Source organism: Sceloporus occidentalis, unplaced genomic scaffold (genome assembly GCF_023333645.1).
Source record: "Sceloporus occidentalis isolate IW3139 unplaced genomic scaffold, rSceOcc1.0.p SCAF_16, whole genome shotgun sequence".
NCBI lineage: Eukaryota > Metazoa > Chordata > Lepidosauria > Squamata > Phrynosomatidae > Sceloporus > Sceloporus occidentalis.
The window spans coordinates 10,063,319-10,087,986 of record NW_028316996.1 but is presented as its reverse complement, the minus strand read 5'-3'; the positions used below and the strand labels follow the sequence as shown (position 1 = coordinate 10,087,986).

Genomic DNA, 24,668 nt, shown 5'->3' with positions numbered 1-24,668 from the left:
AATAAAAGGGAGAACAGAAGGCTCATTTATAACATATTTAAACATAGTTATAGCTTTGGGTGCATGGTGGTAATGAACGCTGACTGAAAAACATTACCTGAGGCTCCTCTTCTTCTCCTTCAGGCTCTTTAAAAAGTTCCTCAGCACCAAACTTTAAAATAGCAGCTAATTCTTCTTTGTTAAACGGTGTAGAACTTCAGCGGAGGAAAAAAAAAAGTGTTACTGTGTGTGTACCGAAAACAGGTATATTGTTTTTCTGGGTCGGACGGTAAATACCTTGATGGTGTTGATCCAGTATGTAAGACAGTCTTGCCTGTGGTGTCCATACGCTGAATTACAAGATGATCTAGCACCATTTTCTTTTTTGCCCTTTCAATAATTTCTTCTTCTACTGATCCCTTGGTGACCAAGCGATAAATATTCACCTTAAAAATATTTCATAATGTTAGCTTAAAAATAACACGGCATTTAAATGTTTGTTACAACAAAGTACACACGTTTAAAGAATCGACATCTTAATTACAGGATTTCCTGGACTCTTGGCATGTACCACGTTAACACACAGAGACATTTCTCACAATGCAAACTAAACATATTTCCAGGAGCATATACCTGTTTCTTCTGTCCAATTCTGTGAGCTCTAGCTTGGGCCTGCAAATCATTTTGCGGGTTCCAGTCTGAATCAAATATCACAACTGTATCTGCAGATGCCAGATTTATTCCAAGCCCTCCAGCTCTGGTCGAGAGCAGAAAACAGAAATCCTGCAAAAAAATTACAAGTTCAGACATGATGTGGAAGAAGACACTTCGATTTCATGTAATACTTACACCAATATATTTATCATCAAGGCAAATGCACACAGACAACCTCCGCTGCTGCCGGCAGATGGGAGGGATAAAGATTTTCTGGATGCAGAGTGGCATATATGGGGTTAAAAGGATTATCAGGGAGGCAGAATGGGTTATAGAGGTATAAGGCATATCTGGGAGGCAGAGTGGCATATAAGGGGGCAGGCTGGTAAATAAACAAAAACATGCATTTTTCTCAGTCATAGTTTACATGTGAATATTTACTAGTAAAACCTTTTTTCGTATAGGGTAGTCACAGTCATGCTTTTTTCCTAAATGAATATTAAAATTTTGGGGGGTCGTCTTATAATCGAGCAAACACGGTATATCTTATTGCTAATATCCATTATCAAACACTTTACAGTACTACAAATTTAAATGGCAGGTCTAATGTCGCACATTCTTAACAAGAATAAAAACATGAATAAAAGATATTTCTTACCTCTGATCCTTCTGCATTAAAATGATCCAGAGCTTGCTTTCTAATTTCTCCTTTAATGGACCCATCAAGTCTCTAGCAAGAAAGGACAAACAGAGAACAATGAAAATTAGCATTTCCAATGTTCGTTTTACCAAATTCCACTATTATTCCCCAAGTGAAATGTCGCAGATAGAAAATCGAATATCGAATACTTACTTGAAAGGGAAACTGACGTGACTTTAAATATTCTGCGAGGATGTCCAGCATCCGCACCATTTGTGAGAAGATCAAAACTCTGTTACCACGTTCTCGCAAGCGAATTAACAACTTGTCAAGAAGAATTAGCTTCCCACTACTCTTTATTAAGTGCTGGGGAAGGAAGAAAAAGTCAAGTCATATCTTGTTTATCTTAATTCTTCTGATGCAGAAAAACATCTACTTTCATATATTCTTCATTTAAGACAAGAGACATTTTCCAATTAAAAGACAGCGCTGTATAATGCATACAAAATGTCATGTCTTTCCAGTGGTGCTTTTATCTATAAGATTACCAAGTTTAAATAAAGAGAAGGCTATGTCTACCTATTGACTCAACTTGTGACATGTATAACATTTTCAGGTCTCCTGCTTTTTACGTCATTACAGATTTGGGAACAGATTCCCTTTTGACATTGTTTGAGTCACTTTATAGAATAAGCTTGCATTTGTTCAGTGCTTTTTCACTTAGTTGATGCAAGAAAGCCTACCATCAAACTACATACACGTATAATATGTAATATGAAATTTAATTCCTAACAGCTTTTAGAAGTGTTTTGATAAAAGAGATATATATATATATATATATATATATATATATATATATATATATAGAGCCAGTCCCGCCATCACTGCAGAACTGAATAAACCAACTTTACTATAGGAACTTGCAGCAGAGTGCAGAACTACTAATAGGATGGGTATCAATAACATCTCAAAAACGCATTCGACCATACCAAGTGTGTCATGCGACTAAGACGAGTAGACACACATTACGCATCAGAGATTAATTTAATGTGAAATACAGAAGTATTTGCTAAAGATGTTAACGTTTCATTTGTTATATTACCTGTAAAGCCTCTTGTCTGTTGTAGAATTCACTATCATCTGGAGGTTTAATGAGGTAGCAATGGTTACAACACTTCTTTAGCTCCATCATTACGTTGAGGAAGCCCGACGTACTTCCCTTGGAGCCTTTGCTTAGAGCCTTATAATTCCTTGTTAAAATCCACCTAGTGGGGGAAAAAGGCAAACAGAGCTAAACATATAGCACAAACAGTCAGGACAGACTGCTATCTCTTCCAAAGTGGTTGCATAAGTATAGCAAATAAAAATAAATAAAAATAGATTAAAAGTAAGAAGTACATGGTTTATTCTTATTGGTACCAGTAGTTATTTGCTCCAGTCATGTCAGCAGAGATCAGATATCTGTTCCCATGGAAAAGGAGAACAACACTAAACTGCCAGATTACTGTTAACAGGGATGAGGTTTTTTTTGGTTCCTTTACGGAGATAAAGCAGTTTAGCCAACGCAGCAAGGTACAGTGCCATGTATATGTGGCTGTTATTCTGTGCCTAGTTTGCAAGGCATGTCTCCTACATGGTTAACACATTAAGTGCTAAACAAGAGGAATGGGTGAAACAAAATGCCCCCAAAAACTAAAAAAATAAATTAAAAAAAAACAACTTACTTATAGTACTGTTTCTGCAAAGCACTCATTTCAATCCGCAATATCTGTTCAACCTTAGCAGGCAAAGATTTCTCCACATCCTTCTTCACTCTTCTTAGAAGAAATGGTTCTAGTTCTTTGTGGAGACTCGCATAGCCATACTCTCGGCCCTTGCCATGCTCCTCTTCAAAATCCTCCCAAGAAGAAAACCTACAGAATTTCGCAAACATGGTAATTACGCACTCAAACATACAAATATATATATATATATATATATATATATATATATATATATATATATATATATATATATATATATATACACACACACACATATACATACATATATATACACACACGTGTCAATTACTTATTGTCTCAGCAAAACCAAAACTTATTACTGAACTTGAATTTGATTCCATTTTTAGGGAGACGCAGACTCCCAGAATTTAACCAAATAACCAGGTTCTCACAATGTACAATAGCAAGCGCTCTGATGACAGGGATGTAAGTGCACATTATTACATTATTGTAGGGATATGCAGCAATTTGTTGAAGATCCTGTCAACACACATTACAGCAGTCTTAGGAATACAAGTTACACAAAACTGGTGTCACATTTTCTGCATTTTCTAATAAAAAACAGTACGTGACTGAAAATAGGGAAAATATTTTTTGCCATTACTGGTATTATAAGTGTATACTAATCATATCCATATTAAAAGACCACCTGTAGGTAGCAATCTATATCTCTCATACACAATGTATGTCACATAATTCCTTCGTTCTAAGGACTAAGACACACAACAGGCACATTTTTAGAGTTTGTCGTAATATTAATAGGAACATAGCTTGAATGATTACTAAAATAGCGTACTTTTCAGGCATGATGAAATGAAGCAAAGACCATAGTTCCTTCAGTGAGTTTTGTAACGGGGTTCCAGTGATAAGAAGCCGATGATTAGACTTGAAGTCTATCAGGGTCTTGTACAGCAAGGAATCGTCATTCTTTAAGCGATGGGCTTCATCAACTCCTACGAAAGCCCAATTAACAGCACCTAAAAATGACTTGAATGAATGCAAAAAGTTATGTTAATAGAGAAGACATCTGTGTGATCTGTCAAGATAAAGCTCGATGAAATTTACCTAAGAATTTTAACAAAAGAAAAGGAAAAACATTGAAAGTACACAAATGTGTCAAGAGAAACCAATATATACCTTAAAATGGGCTAAATTTTTTATTAAAATAAATTCAGTTATAATATCGAACCAAAACATGTGCAGAAAGTTTAGAAGCGAGAGGTGGACCCCTGACATGTTCATTGCAAAGCAGATAACTATATATCGCTTACCTTGTCTTTAAGCAGTATCTCATATGTTGTTAGAAGTATGTTGAATTTAAGCCTCTTCGTTTGCGGGTGCATCCATTCATGAGTTCGGATCTGTTAAGATATAAATATTGAAGTCAGCTGCCAATTATCAGGACATATCTTGAAACCTTAAATACACAAACTTCTAGGCAGTGCTATGCTTTGTAGAGTTGCTTTTCTTTGGCATAAGATGCCAATAAAAATAACAGGATTGACACGTCAATGAAAAGTGAAGTTATTATAGGGGACGTTAATCTCCCAGGTGTATATTTTTAAAACCAAGCAGCTGGGTCAGCCAGTAGAGACATCCTAAATTATTTACAGGGATGGAGTCTTTGGCAATTGCTAGAGGAGCCAACAAGGAGGCTGTGCTGGATTTACGATTTACAAATAGATGAGAGATTTTGGATGCGATGGAGGGTACTACAGTGGGGGAACTTAAACATGCATGGGACAGGCATAATGCCATCACCAATCTAAGATAAGATCCAAGGACTAAGACCCAAGTCTTACATCAGGAAAGATGGGCCGACAACATTGGTCAAATGATCCTTATCTGCTATGAAATTCTATTTTTTTTCTAACCTGTTAAGTAGGAAGACAGCCACTGCCAGTAACAGGAAAGTAAAGATGTGCCCATCCCCCAGCTATTTTCTATGAGCGAGATGGGTTTGGGTAAACGCAATAGATCGATAGATAAATACACACACGTACTAAATATATTACACACAGAAAAAGCAATACATTTCACTTAGTTTTCTAGTGGAGGCATATCTCCACAAACTACTGACGGATGAGAATTTACTTATTAATGAATGTTACTTACCATATTTCTGCTGTTAATATCACCAAGGTAAACCACAGCATTCATTAATGGAGCCCAGATTTGAATTTCTCTTTGCCAAGATGTGAGCGTAGAAAGTGGAACAACAATTAAAAAAGGTCCATAGAGCTGGTGTTCGTGGAATAAATAATTCAGAAAAGAAATGGTCTGAATGGTTTTTCCCAAGCCCATTTCATCTGCTAGAATACAGCTGTTTCCCCTGAAAAGGTGCAAAGAGAAATAGTTACTTCTCCATGAAATTATTCAAGCAAACATGTAAAAATATGTAAATCGTGAACAGCCAGTTTATGTGGTAGTTTTGTAGACGGGGTTTATTTTTTTTGTATACCGCTATGAAAGCCGATATAGCCCGGCATTATTCTTTTAACATGAAGAAGAGCCACACAATAAGGGGAGGAGTAATGTTAAACACAAATCGGACTGATACAACAATCTGTTGGCTGTGGCGTGTTAAATTGTTTAATATAGATTGTACCCGCCAACATCAAGACTCATATAACCCAAACCACTTCAAGATAGTTATTTTTGGTAGAGCATTTCATTTCACTATTCACTTTAAAAACCATTCGACAGCAGGGTAAAGTGCTGTAAAGTAACACGGGTCCTTACTTGCACCATGAATGCGCCAGCCAATTTAAGCCATTTAGCTGATAATCTCTCAGCTCTAGAGCATCGCTCCCTCCGATATAGGATGGCTGTTTTTTCAGAGCTACAAATCTTGGTCTCTGTTTTAAAACCTACAAGAAAATATTTGTCCTTCAAACATTTGATAAGCAACTGGATTTATAGAAAAAGAGGTCACAGAAGGAATATCAAAACAGGAGCTATGTGTAATATACATGTATGAACATTACGGTTCACTAGAAAAGAAAGACATAAGATACACAATTTGTCCATTAATCAGGTTTGCATCATAACGTTTTATCTTGGAACTGTGGGAATGATTCACTTGATGAAGTCTGGTGAAAGGGCAAAGGTAAAGCAATGATTCTGAAAAGCAATATACAGTCTTTTCCTACAGCGCCACTCACCTTGCATTCCTTAAATGGAATGGTCTTGGACTGATTTCGACAGACGTACTCATCAATCCTTGCCTGAAACTTCCGGGCTATGAGTGCTCCATCCTCCCAGCTGCATTCTGAATAAGGCAGCCCTTGCCATTTGCAGAAATAATCAGGATATCCAGCAGCAGATTTCTGATTTGAATGTGCTGTCAAAAAAAAATATTACAAAAGGGAAAGAATTAAAATTGGTTTCTTAAGAAATTAACACGATGATACGTATATGAAACAATTCTAGTAAGCGGATAAACCTATCCCTGAAAGGGAAAAATAAATTAAGTTACATAAAAGGATCGTACTTTTTAAAGCCGTGCTCATATGACAATGGGAACAGAAAGCTCAGAATGATTCATGACTTTTTCAAAACAAAAGTCTGATAACATGCATAAATATTTTAGCCCTTCTGGTGGCAAATAAATCCCCAAACATATCAGAGTCCTACCACAGAGGCAACTGCAGTTGTGTATTGAGAGTCATCCATACACATGTATCATTAAGGTGAAAAATACATGGTAGTAATGACCGTATTGCTGCGGGGGATCTGGATCTTAGTCTTGTAGTCAGACCACTATTTGAGGTCTGATTATAAGACGATCTCGAATATAAGACTATAGTTATTTTTTAGAAAGCGCGTCTTATAAATTGAGCAAATACGGTACTCATCATACTTGTTCTGTACATTTGTAGTGAACGTGAACAGCGATACAAATACCAAGATTGCTGGTTAGGTAAAGAATGACGAAGCACTTTTTTTTACAAGAACAACCGAGCTGGCTCAGCATTACGTGTTACATTTTAACCAGGGATGCACAAATTCCACTGTACATAACTAGTGGCAGACAATGTTTTCTTATGAGAAGAGCTCACTGGGGTTGGGCCTTCATAATGTACAAGGAAGTCTGCGGGTTTAAACCACAGCAATCATGTTTTGGTGAATAAAATAAAACCTCTCAGCAGAATAAGGAGAAAAACAAACAATGCTACAATTTGTGCAGCCACAAGGTGTGTGGCCAAGTCTTTATATCACAGACTGATATATCAGTTCTTTAAAAACATTTAAAGGAATACTTTTCCATAGAACAAAAAAAAAAAAATGGTACTTTACCTATAATTCTTTCAACAATCTGATACTGTTTATGCAGGTCATCAGTCAACTCCTGCTGACAATTGTAGTACTCTACATCTTCAGGTGATGCAGCTTTCAACCTATATTAGAATTAAAATTAACATTAAAGATAATTGTTTCACAACAGGTACATTACATAAAATGTAACAGATACAGCTTTTGAGAAGTAAAATAAACCAATATTCGTGATGGTTTTGTGCATGTATAGTATATAGAACACGTAGTGCAGACATATACAGTCTCCATAAAAATTCTCATTCACAAGTGACATCCAACCAATCTGAATGACCTGGAGTAAAACACCACGACAAAGCTGGTACAGATTTACCCTTAAAAGCGGTTATCGCCGTGAAAGGTGGCTCTAACAATTATTAAGTATTTAAAAACATAGAGAGCAACACTTGAACGTAGTATTTGTTACGCAGAGGGTTAAAGGCATTGTCTAAGCATATTTCTGTAGACAAGCTAAAACACAACTTGAGCAGAACGTATATCGCAGCACTAAATCTTCTCCATATGGACAGATGACTTTACTTTAACTTTACATACAAAGCTAATAAACATTGTTTTGGTGCATAAGCATTTGTAGAGAGAAAGAATCAGTCTGGTGGGTCAGCATTTCATTTGATAGAACTTCGATGCTTTTTACCATCTTTTTTTTTCTTGCTCCTTTTTCTTGTAGTTGTCCAGTTTCTTCATTCCTTTTACATTTTGCTGTTTTAACGTCTCTTCCGTCTCCCACGTGTTATGGATACTGGACCAGCCTTTCCATTTGATTAGATACTGTACCTCCCCGGGCTCTTTTGTTTTGTCAAAACCAGCATTTGGGTCGCCATCTGCCTCCACAGCATAAATAGTGGTCGTACCACCAGTGACTGTCAAAAGAAAGATTTAATGAGAACTTCCCCATTGACCAAAAACCCATGTAAGATTATCTCTGCTTCATGAATATAAATTTAAGTACTGCAACACTGCACTTTTCTATCACTGGTGGGAATCAGAATAGTTAAGTGGGTCTTAACTACCCACAGGGACCCTCGGACAATTAAAAAGGGGAAAAATCAAAAGGTGTCCATATAAAAAAAAAGTTTCAGTAATGGTGCTTTCCATCGTGAAACAACGCAAGTTTCACATAATGTTACAGGCAGCTGCATATAAGTTGTGTGTGTGTGTGTATTTCTGCTCTGCCATCGTATTACAATCTAGTAGACAAACATCTTTACTCTCTATCCTGCTTTGTTGTGAATAATGTAATGTCTAAGTCTTAATTAGCCAGAGGTGTTCATGCATTCAAGAGACTTCATTAGCAGTGCAATAAAATAATCATAAATGCCAGCAAAGGTAAACCACAGGTTTGCATATCATTTATGCTTTTAAAATCCTTTATGAAAGAGGTATACATCAATGCTTATAATGATCAAAAAAGGTTTATATAGGGGAAAGGGACTTCATTAGGGCTGCCATTAAGGATCAGTATCTGTGAGACATACAGCCTGTAGAGCTATATGTTCACAGGAAAATATAATTTAGCTTTCTTCACGGTTAAACTGGATTGCTGTAAACACTGGACATTAGCATTTGTAACTGCTTTCTTCTGAAAAACACAGTACCTCCTTTACGTCCAAACCGGGAATCCACTACTCTTTCTATTGTTTCAAACTCATCTTCTTCAGGTTGAGGAACATCCTCCCCGCATACTTCCAGTAAGTCATCCGAATCGGTTTTCATTTCCTCATCTTCCTTATAACTAACGTTGACGGTGGCTTGCCGACGAGATCCTCTCTTATCGTAGTCATCATCATCATCTGAAGAATCTGCTTCTCTCTTCTTTTGGCTAACACTTTTCTTTCCATTTTTGGCTTTGGTTCTGAACAGCGAGAGACAAACTCTGGTAAAAACGGAATCACTGCCGAGTAACCGTATATACATTTTGAAACGACTTTTCGGCAATTTTTCTCCAATGTACAGTGGAAGCAGAACACGACGACAGTCTATGGCAGAGAGATCTAACTGCAAGCCTAGGATCCAAATCAGGGACATCTTCACTAATCAATTGCAATTCAATCCTTCACTTAAGTATCGGTTGGAATTAACGCTCTTGGGCAACATAATTTTGTATTGTAAATTATATTACATTTGGATTGTATCAAGGCATTTTGGTGCTAAACAGCAACATATAATTTTTCTCTCTCCCTGATAAATATTTTGTTATAATGCAGTTTGCATTATGCAAAAATTGGCCACAACATTCGAGCTTTTCCATCCAATGTACATTCATGGAAAATAATGGTAAACATTATTACATAATGCTCTCTCTATATGCATATTTACATAAACCATAAACAAATATATCTATGTTTACATATGCACATGTGTGTGTATTTATTATACATACACACACAAACAGAAGGTTAATAAAACAGTCCTGTTACACCCTATAGAAGTTATGAACCTGATGGCTATACCGTCTTTCAAATCACCTCACTGATGATGTTTTATTGGCTATCATCCATTCACAAGTTTTTCTGATGAAAGTTTTTGACATTTCAATTTAATAAATTCATTCTCCTGTACATCATTGCTGATGGACAAATTATGCAGAAATACCAAGGCAAGTGTCAAAAGATCTGACAATGTATTGCGTCTACGTTTGACCAATGTGGGCACAATGAATTGCTCACAGCCTAGCGCATGTTAAACCCACTTTCGTAATCCAAACTTGGTTTCCCTTCAATTTATTTTTAAGAAAAACGGGATTCATGGTTTAATTTATTTTCCACAACATTTATCAACTCTTGCCATTGCACCATGCAGTAATGTGTAGCAGGATTCAATCAGATCAATTGCAAGAATAAAAGGCGAAAAAGGCGAAAAACAAAATACAAAACAGAAAAGTTTGCTCCAATCATGTGCTGATGTATTTTCATTGAAAGAGTGAAAATGTGGCAGGTTACGTTGCGCTTTATGATATGTCCTCTAAAAGGTAAACATGACAAAGTGTCTGGGCTGTAAGCAATTGTGCACGAGATGTTTAAAATAAGATTGAATATGAAATCTTAATATCAAGTTCTAGCCCTTACCTGTTTTGAGCCTTCTTGTTTTTAACTTTATGGCTCGGTTCATAATCAGATTCGCTGCCCCTACTGCTGCTTTTCTGTCTATCCCCCCCTGTGTCCGAATCTGAACTGGAACTGGACGATGAAGAGCCACTAGCAGAACCTGAGCCGGACATCTGCCAATCTTCACTGGACATATTGAGAGGGTGGAAACGTTGAAAAGTTATAACATGCAAGTGTGCCAAACTCTATAGTATGCAAGCACAATCTAAGTTAATACATTTAAGGGGAAAATACAGATTAAAATGCCAAATTATTAGCCAGAACAGGAGACACCTTAACAAAAAACACAAAAAATCACAAAAGGAAAGGAAGCGTCAGACCTAAAATGTGCCACCGTGAACAAGTTACAGCAGAACAGTAACAAAAACCCGCATACTCTGTTGTACTTCCAAAATTCTGAATTTAATATTCAAATATAGCCTTTTATAACCCTCATAAAACTCACTTTTTTTTTTTTAGTGCCATGGCTTTAAACATATGCTTACAGGTAATTCTACGTTTGTTCTCACTGGGTTCAAACAAGAGATCAGCCACTCATGGTAGAAGACAGGTGAAAGTCTATGTAACGGACAATTAATTCCATTTACACAGTAAAGCACCAAAAGATAAAAACGGCATACAAATTAGAGAAAATATTGATACTTCCACTTTACCATTCCCCCTCCATAATAAGGTTGGTTCAGACCCTCAGGTAGAAGGTGAAAGAACTAGATATGTGAACTTAACTTTCCAGGCGAACAAGAAAGTCAGATTGAATTAGGTGTCTAAACCAGCGTTCTGTTCAACGCCAATAAAGATGTATATTGTGCTAGTGGACATGGGGCTGAATATTGCTAATTTGCCTTGCAATCTACATCTTTCATAGTTACCCAACACCAATATAAAGATATGTCCGACTTCAAAAAAAGATTTGACCATTAATTAAATAAATATGCCGGCTATCACCAATTCCACGGTACCGGGCAACAGCACGTGTTTCCCAAGTTGAGTATACAAACTCACTTCCATTGGCACAAAGTGACACAAACGCCATACAAAACGACAACGAATGCCAACAAACAAATTTAGAAAAGCAAACACTTATACCAAGCCAAGAAGAACAGAGGGGCAGTTTGTAATCTATTAAAAGACCCATACCCTGAGCATGAAAGCCAACACATCACAATACAGAAGTCATATGCCCGGAAAAGAACGACTGACACCACTAAGAAAGATTATTGCACTAAACTGACCCTGTGCGATGAATTACTGTATGCAAATGTCAAGGCGTTAACGAATGTGAAAATAGAGTCTTAGTGGAATGACACAGTTACGTACATGAATTAACACACAAAAGGGAGAGAAGGTGCGTGAGTTGTGGACAGTGGACATAGAATTATGTGCGCAAATTAATGAAAATAACACCAGCACCAAGAAGCACTTAGATGGTCAGAGATTAAGGACATTTTTGTTAAGAAGCAACACAAACACAGAAAAGTCTCATAACTTACTCCTTGTGTTTCTTCTTCTTGTCACTAGAATCCGCATCTGAATCATCGGTACTAGAGGAGTCCTGGTAAGTGAATGAGAATTGTAAACACAACGTAATAAGTTAAGTAAATTTATTTTGAAAAGAAGAAAACAAGAAATCCAAAACGCAATGAAAGTCGGCCATCTAACTATACAACTCTATCAGCTTTACACTGAAATGAAGCTAAAAGCAGCCAACACATTCATTCAGCAATCACAGAAAACACCGAATCATACTTAAGGTTGCAGTTTTCCAAGCAGTGCTATAATTCTTACATTGTTGAACTACATGAATGACAATCATAGAGAGCCCACAGAGTCACGCTACGCATGCCACGGGATTTACCCAGAAAGCAGTATTCAAGACAAAATGCAGATTTATAGAGCTATTTGTCAGATATCTAAAAGGGTGCTTTGGCCTGAAGAAGAAAGGTGAGAAGATGAATGAAGTGATCCAATGTTATGATGACAAGAAACTCATACTTCCATTAAACCTGCTTTGAAGCCAGAATACATTAACACTATCATTACCTCTTCTGACGCGCTATTTGAAGATGCTTGCGGCCTCTGCAACTGCTGCTGTTGCTGCTTCCTTATCATAGCAGATCTTTGCACGGCAAGAATACTGGGATTAGATTTCCAAAACTGCAAAAAGGGGCGAAAGCGTGTTTAAATACTCACTTAAGATTTGGAAGGAGAATAAATACAAGTAGATCCCATAGAACATAAAAAAGATGAAATAAAACAGGTTATAGATCTAGAGATCGCTGAAGATGTAATTGCCAATATTCACAACTGCTAATTTATGGTTTATCACACAATCAGAAATGTGCAGCCACTTGGAATTCTGTCTCACCTGAATTCCCTTTTACATCCTAGGTAGTAAACAAGATAAAATTGGCTCTTCCTTCCCTATACTGGAAAGGAAATGGCAGACTTCTAATAAACTGAAGAAAACAGCAAAGCCCTGGTAATTACTATACTAATTCAGAGAACTTTCATTTTGAAAGGGGCTGTTCTAGACGAATACAAAGTTCTTCCTTGATGGTGCCGGTAAATGCTTCAAAGCCTAAGAGATCTTTTGCTGGAAACCATAGTATGATGTTGAGATGGGTTACGTATGCTAACTGGGCATGTTAAAGCTCAATTAGATAATACCTTTTTGAATGAACAAAAACACCAAGGTGTTATTGTCCCCCTATTAGCGTAGCACGGTTTCCTTTTTAACAAAATAAAAGAACAGATTCTCACACCACTGTGTAAAATCCATGTTGAAAATACATCTTTTGTACTTTATATTCCTTCAAAGTTCTTCTCTGGGCAAAGAGGGTTGAGTTCAAAACTTGGACTGAAGGACAAAAACGAAAGGGCCTAACCTAGAATCCTACAACATAAAAAGGCAGTAGTTAGAAGACTGCAAACCACCTCAAGTAGGACTGAAAATTGTGACCAGGAGAGCAGGGCCTCTCTTAAGCACGCCTTCAGTTTTTGTCTAGTGTTCTACTTAAGACGGCAAGGAGAACATATTTAAGCAGTACATGTCTATCTCCGCGCATTCACCTCTGCACCATCCATTCTCGGTGGCTTGGACTGAACAATTTTCTTTTCATTTGTGCTCTCGGACTCGGAATCAGACTGGCTTCCAGACTCAGAGCCGCTGTCAGAGTCGCTGCTCCCCGACTGGCTGCTGCTGCCATCGCTACTGCTCCCCGAGCTGGATCCAGAACCAGAGTCATTATCAGAATGGCTGTTTCAAAACACAGAACGCAAAACAGTCAGAAGTATTGTATTTACACAAGAGATATAAGGTACTGGAGATTAAACCCATCGCACAATTACCTTGTTGTACAATGTTTTACATATAATAAAGTATCTGTATGGGCTAACGATTGTTGGTTTCAGTCATACAATTATGTATAGGTGGCTGAAATGCTTCTTCTACCACCACCTTCCTATGGTACCGTGTGCTTCCCATTTGGTGCAAACGAAACAAATGTAAGCGAATTAACTTTAATATACGGTCACCATTTATATATCCTACTTATTTCAGTCTTGGTAAAACTATTGACTTATATCGCACAATCATATTCCACAGTGCTATACAATAGACAGGACCTAAGCAATGCAACAATTTGGACTTACGTTACATTACACAAGTCACAGTATATCCAGAATAAATAATATTTAACTGAGGTGGGAGAAGAACTAGGAAAGCTAGAGCTAGAGGTAGAAGGGAGTGAACGTGTAAGTTGGTGGACATCCCTACAGAAAAAGCCATTTAAGAATGAAGGTAAGGAGAGAGTGTGATAAGCTGAGGAGGAACATTTAAGAGGATGGGGCAAGGCCTTGAGAAATCTTGGGGCTGAGAAGTGGAGATCAGAAGAATGATGAACAGAGAAACCTCTGAACAGCTTTAACTGAAGACAGGATTGTAAATTGCATCCCGATTGTCAATGCAATGTCATGAGTTCTCACTTTGGCTCAGACAGACTTTGTAAGGGTCGGGGCAAGGATGATGAGCCATTAAATAGGGTGAAAGACCTTAATGGGGTGGTATAATGAAGCAGAATTTGAGAACACGAGTTAAGTTTGCTGTTCTAATTGACATAAATGTACTGAGAGTTACTGATTATTTCCATGTCTAAACTCCCTTTATATAGGTTTAATTTGTGAAAAAAGAGCAAATAAACCTTTTAGCTTACTTCACAATGCATTTGAAGCCAACTAATTTATGTTTTCGAAGTAGTAAGTAGGTTTATTCAGCAAACACTTGGAAATATAATGCCCCACTAACATGTCAAAAACTAGTTATAATCTGCAAATAACATTACACTTAATGGGTGAAGACAGGATAATGGCGTTTACGTAAATAAAGTGGCACATTTAAAAACACGTGAACACACACACTCACCTTGAATTTCCACTACTGTTGCTTTCTTCATCACTGTGTCCATTCATTGTTAAATATTCACAGATTTAAAACAATTATGTACAAATTCAGAAGGTTTATGAATGGATGTTAATACTCCCACATGAATCACTGACTTCTTCAATAAAACACTGTAGGTATGAGAAAATCCACCGGGTTGCCTATAAAATATATATATATAAAAAATATGGTTTATGTAACAGCTGCATTGCAAAATAAAAACAGGACAAATATACAAAGTATAAGCACAGAATTCACAAAATACATACAAAGAAATGACTAAACTGTACCATACTTAGTTAGTTTCATTGGTGGTGCTACCCAGATCATTTCAATGAGAATTTGCAGGTACTGGTGTGCAGAACACTTAATATGGGGTTCTTCCCAAACATTTGTCAGAATAAAACCAGACACTTCAAGACTGACTGCTCAACTTGCATATTTCTTTTAAGATATGGCCAAGACGTAGAAGTTGGTAATAATGCATAAAAAAAAAAAAAGAAAAGCGAGTCGAGCAACTTTAAAACAGAAAAATACTATAGGAACAGAGATATGTATTAAATCCCTGGTTTTAGGATTACAATTATTTATGTAGCAACTGTGACAGAACAAGCCTTTTGTGAGACACTTTTCAGAAATAAAAACCGATAATTCTGCATCAAGTAGCCACGGCTAATACTTTACTTGGAAACACGAATAACATACATATACATATATATATATATATATATATATATATACATACACACACACACACACACATATACATTCTCAAAACAGGATATCCGTAAGGCACAAAGTTTAGTTCACAGACACTAGAGGTTCCCTCTAGCTACTGTCGTGGTATTAGGCTCATTGACGGTTTACTAGTTTTAACACGCTCATTGGTCATCACATTCTACCCTACAGCAAGTGCGCCTGGAATACGAACCAGCAAACAATTAACATGGACTTTCATAATCAGAAATCCTGACGTACAACAATTCAATGCAATCTAGCAATATTCCTAAAAACTGAACTTGTCAGCGCAAGGCAGGGCTGGTTTTTCATATCAAGGTCCACTACTTGGCACACTGCGGCTTCGCTTTACATATGCTCTTATAGTATATTCTTTTTATTATTTCCGAAAAAAGCTGTGAATATTCCTCATATGTGATAGAATGTTTAAATATGACCAAGCTGAAACATCAATCAGCAGAGATGTCCAATACTGACAGGCACGCCAGCGAAACTCTAGAAAGTTCCTACAAAAGCCACATGCGTTCATGGCACTTATGTTTTATTAGAGAAGGGAAGATATCGGTTGCACTCAAACACAATTGTTTTAATTCAATGTGTAGATATGCAATGACCGGCTCATACAATTTCTGTACTAACAGGCAAAAAGTGGATTCACCACCATAGGTGCCAACATACTTTTCATGGAGGTCTAGAGAGGACAATCCCCATTCTCGACAGTCCACGCTACGAGCCGGTGGCGTCTAGAGTTTATATATGTATTACTTATATGATTACCCTGCTGAGAATTTTTAAAACACACTGAACATTAAACAGGAGATTAGAAAAAAACAAACAAAAAAAAACTCTTGGTGGAGTAGAAAAGTATGTCCCAACTGGTAAAAAAAACCAAACAACTTTTTACCAGCTGTATGTTTAGACAAACAAATTATATGAAACTGAAACCGTTAGCACCACACCCTCAAACCTTATTTTCTTGTTGTTTACGCTATTTTTAAAGTTTCCCTATAACATGCACATTTGGGTCATTTTATGGCTTTTATAAATATTCAGTAAAGTTATATCAAAGTATTATAAGTCAGAGCGATAACACGTGCTAAAACCAGAGGCAGAGTAATAACATCCCATCAGAATGTAACACGAGGACTGTTTAAGGTCTTTACATCAAGAAAAACGGGTAGACTAGATGGTCCGAATGGGTCTTATCTGCTGTCAAAGTCTACTGATGAGAACCAAAACAAAAATGTGAGCCACCCAGCGCCTATACCCCGCATCAGCAGCACCCAATATCTGTGCGCTCCCCTCAATCACACATACAACGGTAACGGGTAGGAACAGAAAATACAATATTCTGAAATACTGGAAAGAACACATGCATCTCACAACAAATGCACAACATTTTTCATTCACTAATATTACAGACAGTACTAAAGCGCACTATATATATCTCCTGATACTACTTGTCAAATCCTGTTTCTATTTATGAGGTTAGGATAATAGATACGTCACGTGCAAAATACTGTAAACAGAGAATGCGTGTAACACGCATCTACAACTGGACCAAAATTGTATTAAAGTTAACGCTAGACAATATTTTAGACACTTTAGATGCGAGGGTCGTCTTCTCCTTTAGTACCAGCTTGTCATTGTTTGTGATTATAAAATAGTCTGACTGTAACAACGCTACGGAATCTGATGGCGATATATAAAATGCAACTTGACACAATTTCTCACGGATCTGCAGCACATCAGCATGGAGAAATTTTTTAAATGAATCACAATATTTAACTCGTTTAACTATTTAAAGCCAAGTAATGAAAATCATGCGTTCGGGTAGCATTTTACAGACCCGCACAGCTTTCTAATAATTTAAAGGCATGTAGATAACTCCTTTGCATAAAAAAAAAACCCAAACATCCTTTAACAAAGCCGTCAACGAAAAAGCATAACATGCAAATACTAAACTACTTCCTGTAGTAAAGAAAAAGCAAGCGCTTGAAGCTTTCAAGAAAATAAAATGTCATTGATGAGTTTAGGCTTTAACATGAGGACTGCTGCTGACTCCTGTAAGCAGGATCCATGAAATGCAGAGCCACTCCAACCCACGTGACACCTCCATTGCCACATCCAAAAGTGCAGCAACCTTACAATATCAAACGAGACAGCCGTATATTTATAATAGCAGCGGAGGAGAGCCATCGGCCTGGTGGCCACTCTCCACTGATCGGCATTAGCCCGTCGGGTTAACTACGTTAATGCGTTGAGGTAATGTTATAGAGGTGAGGCTTGGCGGCGTTGGAACGAGGTACTGGTACTGCTTGGCCATTACGGATGAGCCCCAATACCGATATCTCCACACGCGACGCCCCCCCCCCCCCCCCCGCTTCTATGAGACAGGACATTCCAGGGCACACGGAAAGGCCCGGGCGCTGTAGTCACATACAGGACAGTACGTAGGGTGCTGCCTGGATCCTAGTCCCTTCCTATGCAGCTCACCGGTGAGCCCCGCATGCTGGCAGGGACCGCCGTGCTCACACCGGTAGCGCTGACCAGAACGTGGCCTACAAGCCGGCAGGCCAGATTTCTTGCTAAGCCCGAGCGCCATCGTGCGTACGGGGTTCTAGTGTGACCGCCAGGAGCCTTACCTCTTGTCTTGCGCGCGCTGGTCTTCGGCTCGAGGCCGGCACGCGACAATCCCCGCACTGAGGGTCCGCTGCAGATGCCCGCGAGGCCTTCACACAAGACACGGGCTGATGCCGGCTACAGTGAGACCTCCTTCCGGCTATGGGGTCTACCCCCCAAACCGTGCTCAAGGAGAGTTATCTTGTCTTTGTTTACAAAAGCGTCGGAAAAGGCCTGGCTCGTGTCCCGGATCTCGGTAGCGTAGCTATATAAAGTCGGTAAGTACGTAAAAATACTAACAAATCCGTTTAAAGGGGCCGCTTTCCAGCTCCCTTGAGCTTGTCTATATCCCGCTTCCTACTGAGGAGCCTTATCTCTAGGAAGCCGCCATGACGCCGCCGAGCTTCTCCGAAACTCACGATGGATGGAAACCCCGGGCGTGATGTCACAGGAGCGCTGCAGGGCGCGTAACTCGGGCCGTGGATTCACACGAAGGCACTTCGCCCCGCCCACTCCAGTCTTGTAACAGCTTCTGCACCCAGATAGTAGTGACTAGAGGGCGGGTACTGCTCGGCACAGAGGCTTAGAGGCGAGTGCTATACACAGCCGGATGTTTCGGTTACTCAGGTCATTTTCTTGGCCAGTAGCACAGACTTCAAACGCTCTTCGTATCGGACGTGAATTGTGTTTAGCACTGGAGACTATTTACAAAGCTACTGTCTTTGGACGTGGCGCGAATGTGTCGTAGAACTAGGTATCTAAACATAGCGTGCACGCGCTCTGTTTTAGGTCTAAATAAACCGATCGGACATGGCTCTAGAAAATGTTGTGGAAACCACGATGACACGTGCCTGAGGATGAAGCGTATTTGTGGAATGCACGTTTTCCGCCATATTGGTGAAGACGTCTCTTGTGTTTAGAACGCAGTGGTCCTGGAGAGCAGCAGATGGCGTTGTCATGTGACGCAAACATTGTGTTTCCGGTTCGTGACCACAGGCCCTTTGGGAAGTTGCGTGAATGGATGCCTCAGAATTACTGAAGTCAGGGGGAGGTTACCGGAAGCGAACTGTCGTTTGTGTAACAAACTGTGACAGATTACTGAGGCGCGAAGTGTGGTGTAGCGTAGCAGGTTTAGCGTCTGTGTAACAAGCTGTATTTCGGTAGAAAGCCTTTCGAAGAGCTGAGGCTAAGTACACGAGAGACGTACGTTTTTCCATTATTTGTGGTGAACTCATACACTTCTGCACTTTGTGGGCGCTAACTGTCATTCAGGCTTAATCAGTTCTGAATGATTTCGGTTACATAATATAGTCACATGTTCCTAGTGATGAAATTAAACATTTAATTTAATTATGGATTTTGACTGAGCTGCTCAGCGCTTCCCAGAGAAGGAATTTCATGTTACCCTTTATAATGCTTATTTAATGCAGTATGATTTACAGATTTTATCTTGCCTTTTATTGAAGAAACCTATGCCCCTCCACACTTTTTTTTTCTTTTTAACTTCAGATTTTTAATGACAGTTTTCAAAGTTACATTGTAGTTGAAGACCAATAAACCACCAAAGGCTTAAGCAAAAACAAACAAAAGACAACTGCAATTAAATCATATCATTACAATGAAACAACTAAGAAAATAAATCCAAAATAAATCAATCTTACTTGTCAAGCACTTATTCCAATTGCACATGGAATCCCAGTTTCGCATTTTATGGGATACTTCTCCAAAATAGACATAGTTACTGTACTGTATAGTCTGTACGATAAAGAACCAGCTTCCATTTCCTTAACTAGGTACACAGCTTCTAATTTGAGGCCATAGATAAAGACTTAACCCCCAAGAAGCTAAAGTATACATATATGGTTTTATTACCTTTAACACCACGCTGTATAGCGAGACTAACATGTTGATTTATATCACGCTTGATATGATTTCAGTGTGCTCTTCAGGGTATGTGACATTTCTTCCATGGCCTTTCAGTGTGGCCTTCAATTCAGCGATGGCTGGTATCCGTTTCCTAGCTCTCAAGAGTTTGAAAGCAAGGATAATGTGAATTGACAACCCTCGATGCGTCGACGGGGTATCTTCTGGAAAAAAACTAGTTTTGAACATTTTCCTCCATAGTGCTTGCGGTAAAGGAAACCAAATGTGTAACATTGTACCCCTACGACAGGATTCTCTTAAGCAATCTGTGGATGATGTGGCATACATTTTTGAGAGCCTGACTTGTGTTAGAATGTTAAAAATTAAAGGACCCCAGTGATGTCACCATGACACCATAAGGGGAACCATCCAGCCACAGGAAAATGTAAAAAAAATGTCCAAATAATGTAAAATAATTATAAAAAAAAATTATAAGCAAGACCTACAATAGGCGATGTATCTTCCTAAAAATCATATCATGGAAAAAACATTAAAAAAATGGGTATTGCAGGTTTTTCCATTAGCTTCTGTAGATGAGTAAAAGATTTTTCAAATAAAAGTCAGAAAAGGGGGAGGTGTAATTTTTCAAAATTTTGCTTTTTTATGGTAAATTAGATGACATGATCAAAATATTGGTATCTAAAGAAAGCTCTTCTTACAGCTAAACAATCTCCACAGTATCGTTATAATAACCTCGGTCAAGAAGGATACATTTAAAAAAACAGGAGTTAATAAAAGCTAGAAAAACTATTCCCATCCATTCTAATCATGTGTAGCAATTTGGGTATTGCTGTCATTTAGGCCGCAACCTCTTCACAACCACAATAACTCAAATGACTGCCACCTACAGATATCTGATTTAACCTTAGTCCAGGTGTCATCTCAATTATATGATGGAGAGTGTACAAGCTTAATATTTGTGCCTTTTTTAGATTTACATTAAGAGGCTTAACTATATTTCGCATAACACCCCATCAAGAACGAAATAGTGAAAATAAATGAAATAAATACATTGGTAATAGAGGCAATTATGTCACCTGCCAACCACCCCAGTGTTATTGGAGGACCCCCTGGAAAACCCCAACATTTGTCAATGTTCTCTGTTGGACATGCCCTGGCATGTTCAATTACAAATTCTAAAGGTATTGGAAAGAAAGCCTGACTGAAGGACTGTAGCTGTGGAATTACTGCATGGCACCATCTAATAGCATGCAACAGGTTCTGTGAAACTCAAGAAGGACCAATGAGTTCTGACATCCTCTCTCTGGGCTATAAAATTTGTGTGAAAGTTTTATAATATGAATTGCAGAATCCACCTGGACCTGATAGATATTTTCAAAATAGAGAGTTTGCTGTCCGGTCAGTCTCAAATAGTCTCAAGACTAAAAAGTAAGTTGTGTCGCTAATTTTATCTTGTATCAACTGTGATGTATCTTACTGTAGTTAATAATAGTGGTCTTTGTATGTGCAGCAGTCAGGGTGAGCACAGTTAAAAGTGGTCAGTTCAAATGATTCAGTCTCTTAACCCCTTGACTGCTAACGACGGCATGGTGCCGTCGCTAGCAGTCCCAGTCAGGGGCTAACGACGGCACCATGCCGTCGCTAGCACTCTCCTACCTTTATGGAGGTCTGTGGACCCCCATCACCACCTACCCCGGCGATCTGCCCCTCACACTGAAGGATATCACCGGGGCCACCCGATCCGGCCGGTGACGGCACGCACAATGACGCGATGACGTCACCGCGCAACTTTATTAATAACTGACAATTGTCAGTTAAAGCGGTATGGGGGCATGCTGCTTAGATGCCTGTATCTCAGGCATCTAAGCAGCTACAGACCCCCAACATATACCATTGGAAAAAAGAATAAAAGATATTAAGTAAAAAAAATAAAAATGTACAAAAAAAGTAAAAAAAATGATTTGGGGGTCTCTAAAGGCAGATAAATAAAGATCAAAATTGCCTAGAGACCCCCAAATTAAATTATCTAAACATAAACTAGTTTAACTTTAAAAAAAAAAGTATTCTAGCTAAATAATCACTGTGGTAGCCAATGTTACCACAGTGATCGTATAGCTATGAAAAGTCACATTCCCTTTTTAAAAATGGCCGATACTACATTTTAACCCCATGATCCCTTTGCTCATGGGGTTAAATTTAGCCAATGGTAGAGGGAGACAATTTTTGAAATCCTGATGAACTGCAAATATTATTAAAATCAGCTATTTAGCCTTTGCGGTATGTGAGTAACCATCTCATCCCTGGAGCTCCTTGCATTTTTACTGCAAAACTTATTTTTGCTGTAAAAGTGATTTTTTTTCTCCCATTACCATTTTTTGGGGGATTGTAAGGGGAAAGAATGGTGTGTGTGCGTCTGTGAGTGAATGTATGGAAAGTATGGTGTGTGCTTCTGCGAGTGAATGGAGATATGAAAGGCGTGTGAATGGTCAGTAATTAGGGTTGAAGCCTTGACGTGGCATTACTGCTCACGTAAGAAGTTAAATTATGGCACAAAAAGTACATATTTGCAAAAACTACACCACTTGGTGCATCAAATGAGGGGCTGCATGTGTTTCTAGTCCAAACCTGGAGTGCGCAAGACACAAATGAACATGTCGCTATGGTTAGAAAAAAAACATATTTTCTAGCCAAAGCGACACATTCCATCATTATTTGTGCACTCAACTTTTGTCCTAGTAGCCCCTCATTTGAAGCGCCAAGGGGTGTAGTTTCTTGAAATGTGTACTTTATGTACCCTAATTTAACTTCCCAGATGTCTAGACCACTTTAACTTCAGATATGGAAGATTGGAGAATCTTGTCAAAAATTTTCTTAAAACATTTAGGGGTGATGCCTGCAATTAGACAGCTCTAGACAGCTGGAAAGTTAAATTATGGTACATAAAGTTTACATTTTCAGAAGCTGCATGTATTCGTAGCACAAGACTGGAGTGCGCAAGACATAAATGAACTTGGCGCTTTTAACTTAATTTTTTTTTTATTTTTATAAGTGTGATATTTATTTGTTGTGCACGTCAGATTTGTGATACAAATACAAATAAGACCACATTTGCTGCAGCTGGGGGTGTAGTTTCTAAAAATATATAGTTTTGTTGGCATATTTTAACATCCCAGGCAGCTAGAGCTGTTTAATTGACGCCAGCCATGCATTAAATGTAAAGATGTCTTTTGTGATAGTCTAATAAATGTAACTTTTAGCAATAAAATATTAGAAAAACAAAGTCTACTGTTCTCAATTTCTGTTTATTTTAGACCGGTTACCTACTACAAATATTTAGCAGCACAGCTTTTGATATTAGAGTTTAGAAAAATAAAATTACAAACTAGTTTTTATTGAGTCGGAAGTGAAAAATTACACTTTTTTCCCATTTTTGGCTATATTTTGCAAACCTAATGAGACATACACATATAAAAATGGTATATTTGGAATCTGCTGGGTGTGCTGAAAAAAACAATATATGGTTTGTATAGTTTATTCCAAAGAAATTTACTTATAAACGCGTTAAAACGTGAGATGCACCAAAATGCTGAAAACCAGCTTAGCACCAGGGTGGGAAATGGCTTAGCAGCCAAGGGGTTAAAATGCCCTTCCCCATTGGGAAATTAAAAATCCTCAAATTTGTAAATGCAAGGGGAATTCTCCCTTGTAAAGTATCATACATTTTAGGTCTTGATTTGATTACTAAATGATTACCTAAATGATTGCTGAATCGTAAGCTTGCAAAACCAGGGTCCCTTTCTCCATTTGTACCAGTGTGTTTTACATACTATTAAGTGCTATAAAACATGCCCAAGATGACAGAGGAAGTAATAGTACGGTACACGTGAGATCAGGGTGTTTTTTGACAAAAATCCAAAGTTCAAAATTAAGTAAAAAATAATGTAGTATGTAAGGGAGCCTTTTGCTTTGTTTGTACGTAAACAACAATGAAAAAAAAAGTTATGCCATTCTAATTTAGTTTTTTGTGGTTATTGTCTCTGGTCGAGTTACTACTGGGTTAGCTTCCCCCTCACAAGTGCTAGGACAAGATTAAATCAGACATATACCGTATTTCCCCATGTATAGCTGCTAAAGCATACTTTAGCCCAACACATACTTTAGCCCGAGAGTCACCATTCAGGGCTATGAAGTTGAGATTCGGGGTTTCAGCCCAGGAGCCCCCTAGCTAAACTCATGCTCACATAAGTCAATATCCAAAATATTTATTACCAATAAACTAATGGGATAATACATTCTGAGATGATAGATCTTTTAAGGATTTTCTCTGGTCCACTTATTCTCCTCTGCACATCTGTGTCTTGTATTTTTTCTTCTTTAATGTAACTGGGTCTGTTTGTAAAAGCAAAGATGAAGTAAAATGAGCTGTTGAGGACAAGGTGGCCGAGGCATCTGAGGTTTTGAATTCTGATTCCCATACCTAGAAAGTCAAA

At 38.2% G+C, this 24,668-nt stretch overlaps 1 protein-coding gene across 3 annotated transcripts in view; it reads right to left on the bottom strand.

Moving 5' to 3' along the window:
- Positions 1-14,963, bottom strand: part of LOC149302999 (ATP-dependent chromatin remodeler CHD1-like) — a 28,189-nt gene extending 13,226 nt beyond the window's left edge. For all 3 annotated transcript variants that reach the window (XM_089481871.1, XM_089481872.1, XM_089481873.1), the window contains exons 1-20: positions 14,917-14,963; positions 13,566-13,752; positions 12,537-12,650; positions 11,987-12,048; positions 10,458-10,622; positions 8,988-9,244; positions 8,027-8,252; positions 7,357-7,457; positions 6,222-6,400; positions 5,800-5,927; positions 5,173-5,389; positions 4,329-4,418; positions 3,854-4,044; positions 2,998-3,186; positions 2,376-2,538; positions 1,487-1,639; positions 1,292-1,363; positions 613-762; positions 277-425; positions 98-194 (exon numbers count right to left, since the gene is read on the bottom strand). In XM_089481871.1, the coding sequence (XP_089337997.1) occupies positions 98-194; positions 277-425; positions 613-762; positions 1,292-1,363; positions 1,487-1,639; positions 2,376-2,538; positions 2,998-3,186; positions 3,854-4,044; positions 4,329-4,418; positions 5,173-5,389; positions 5,800-5,927; positions 6,222-6,400; positions 7,357-7,457; positions 8,027-8,252; positions 8,988-9,244; positions 10,458-10,622; positions 11,987-12,048; positions 12,537-12,650; positions 13,566-13,752; positions 14,917-14,963 (2,937 nt within the window). The remainder of the gene's footprint in view (positions 1-97; positions 195-276; positions 426-612; positions 763-1,291; positions 1,364-1,486; positions 1,640-2,375; positions 2,539-2,997; positions 3,187-3,853; positions 4,045-4,328; positions 4,419-5,172; positions 5,390-5,799; positions 5,928-6,221; positions 6,401-7,356; positions 7,458-8,026; positions 8,253-8,987; positions 9,245-10,457; positions 10,623-11,986; positions 12,049-12,536; positions 12,651-13,565; positions 13,753-14,916) is intronic.
- Positions 14,964-24,668: the final 9,705 nt, after the last annotated feature.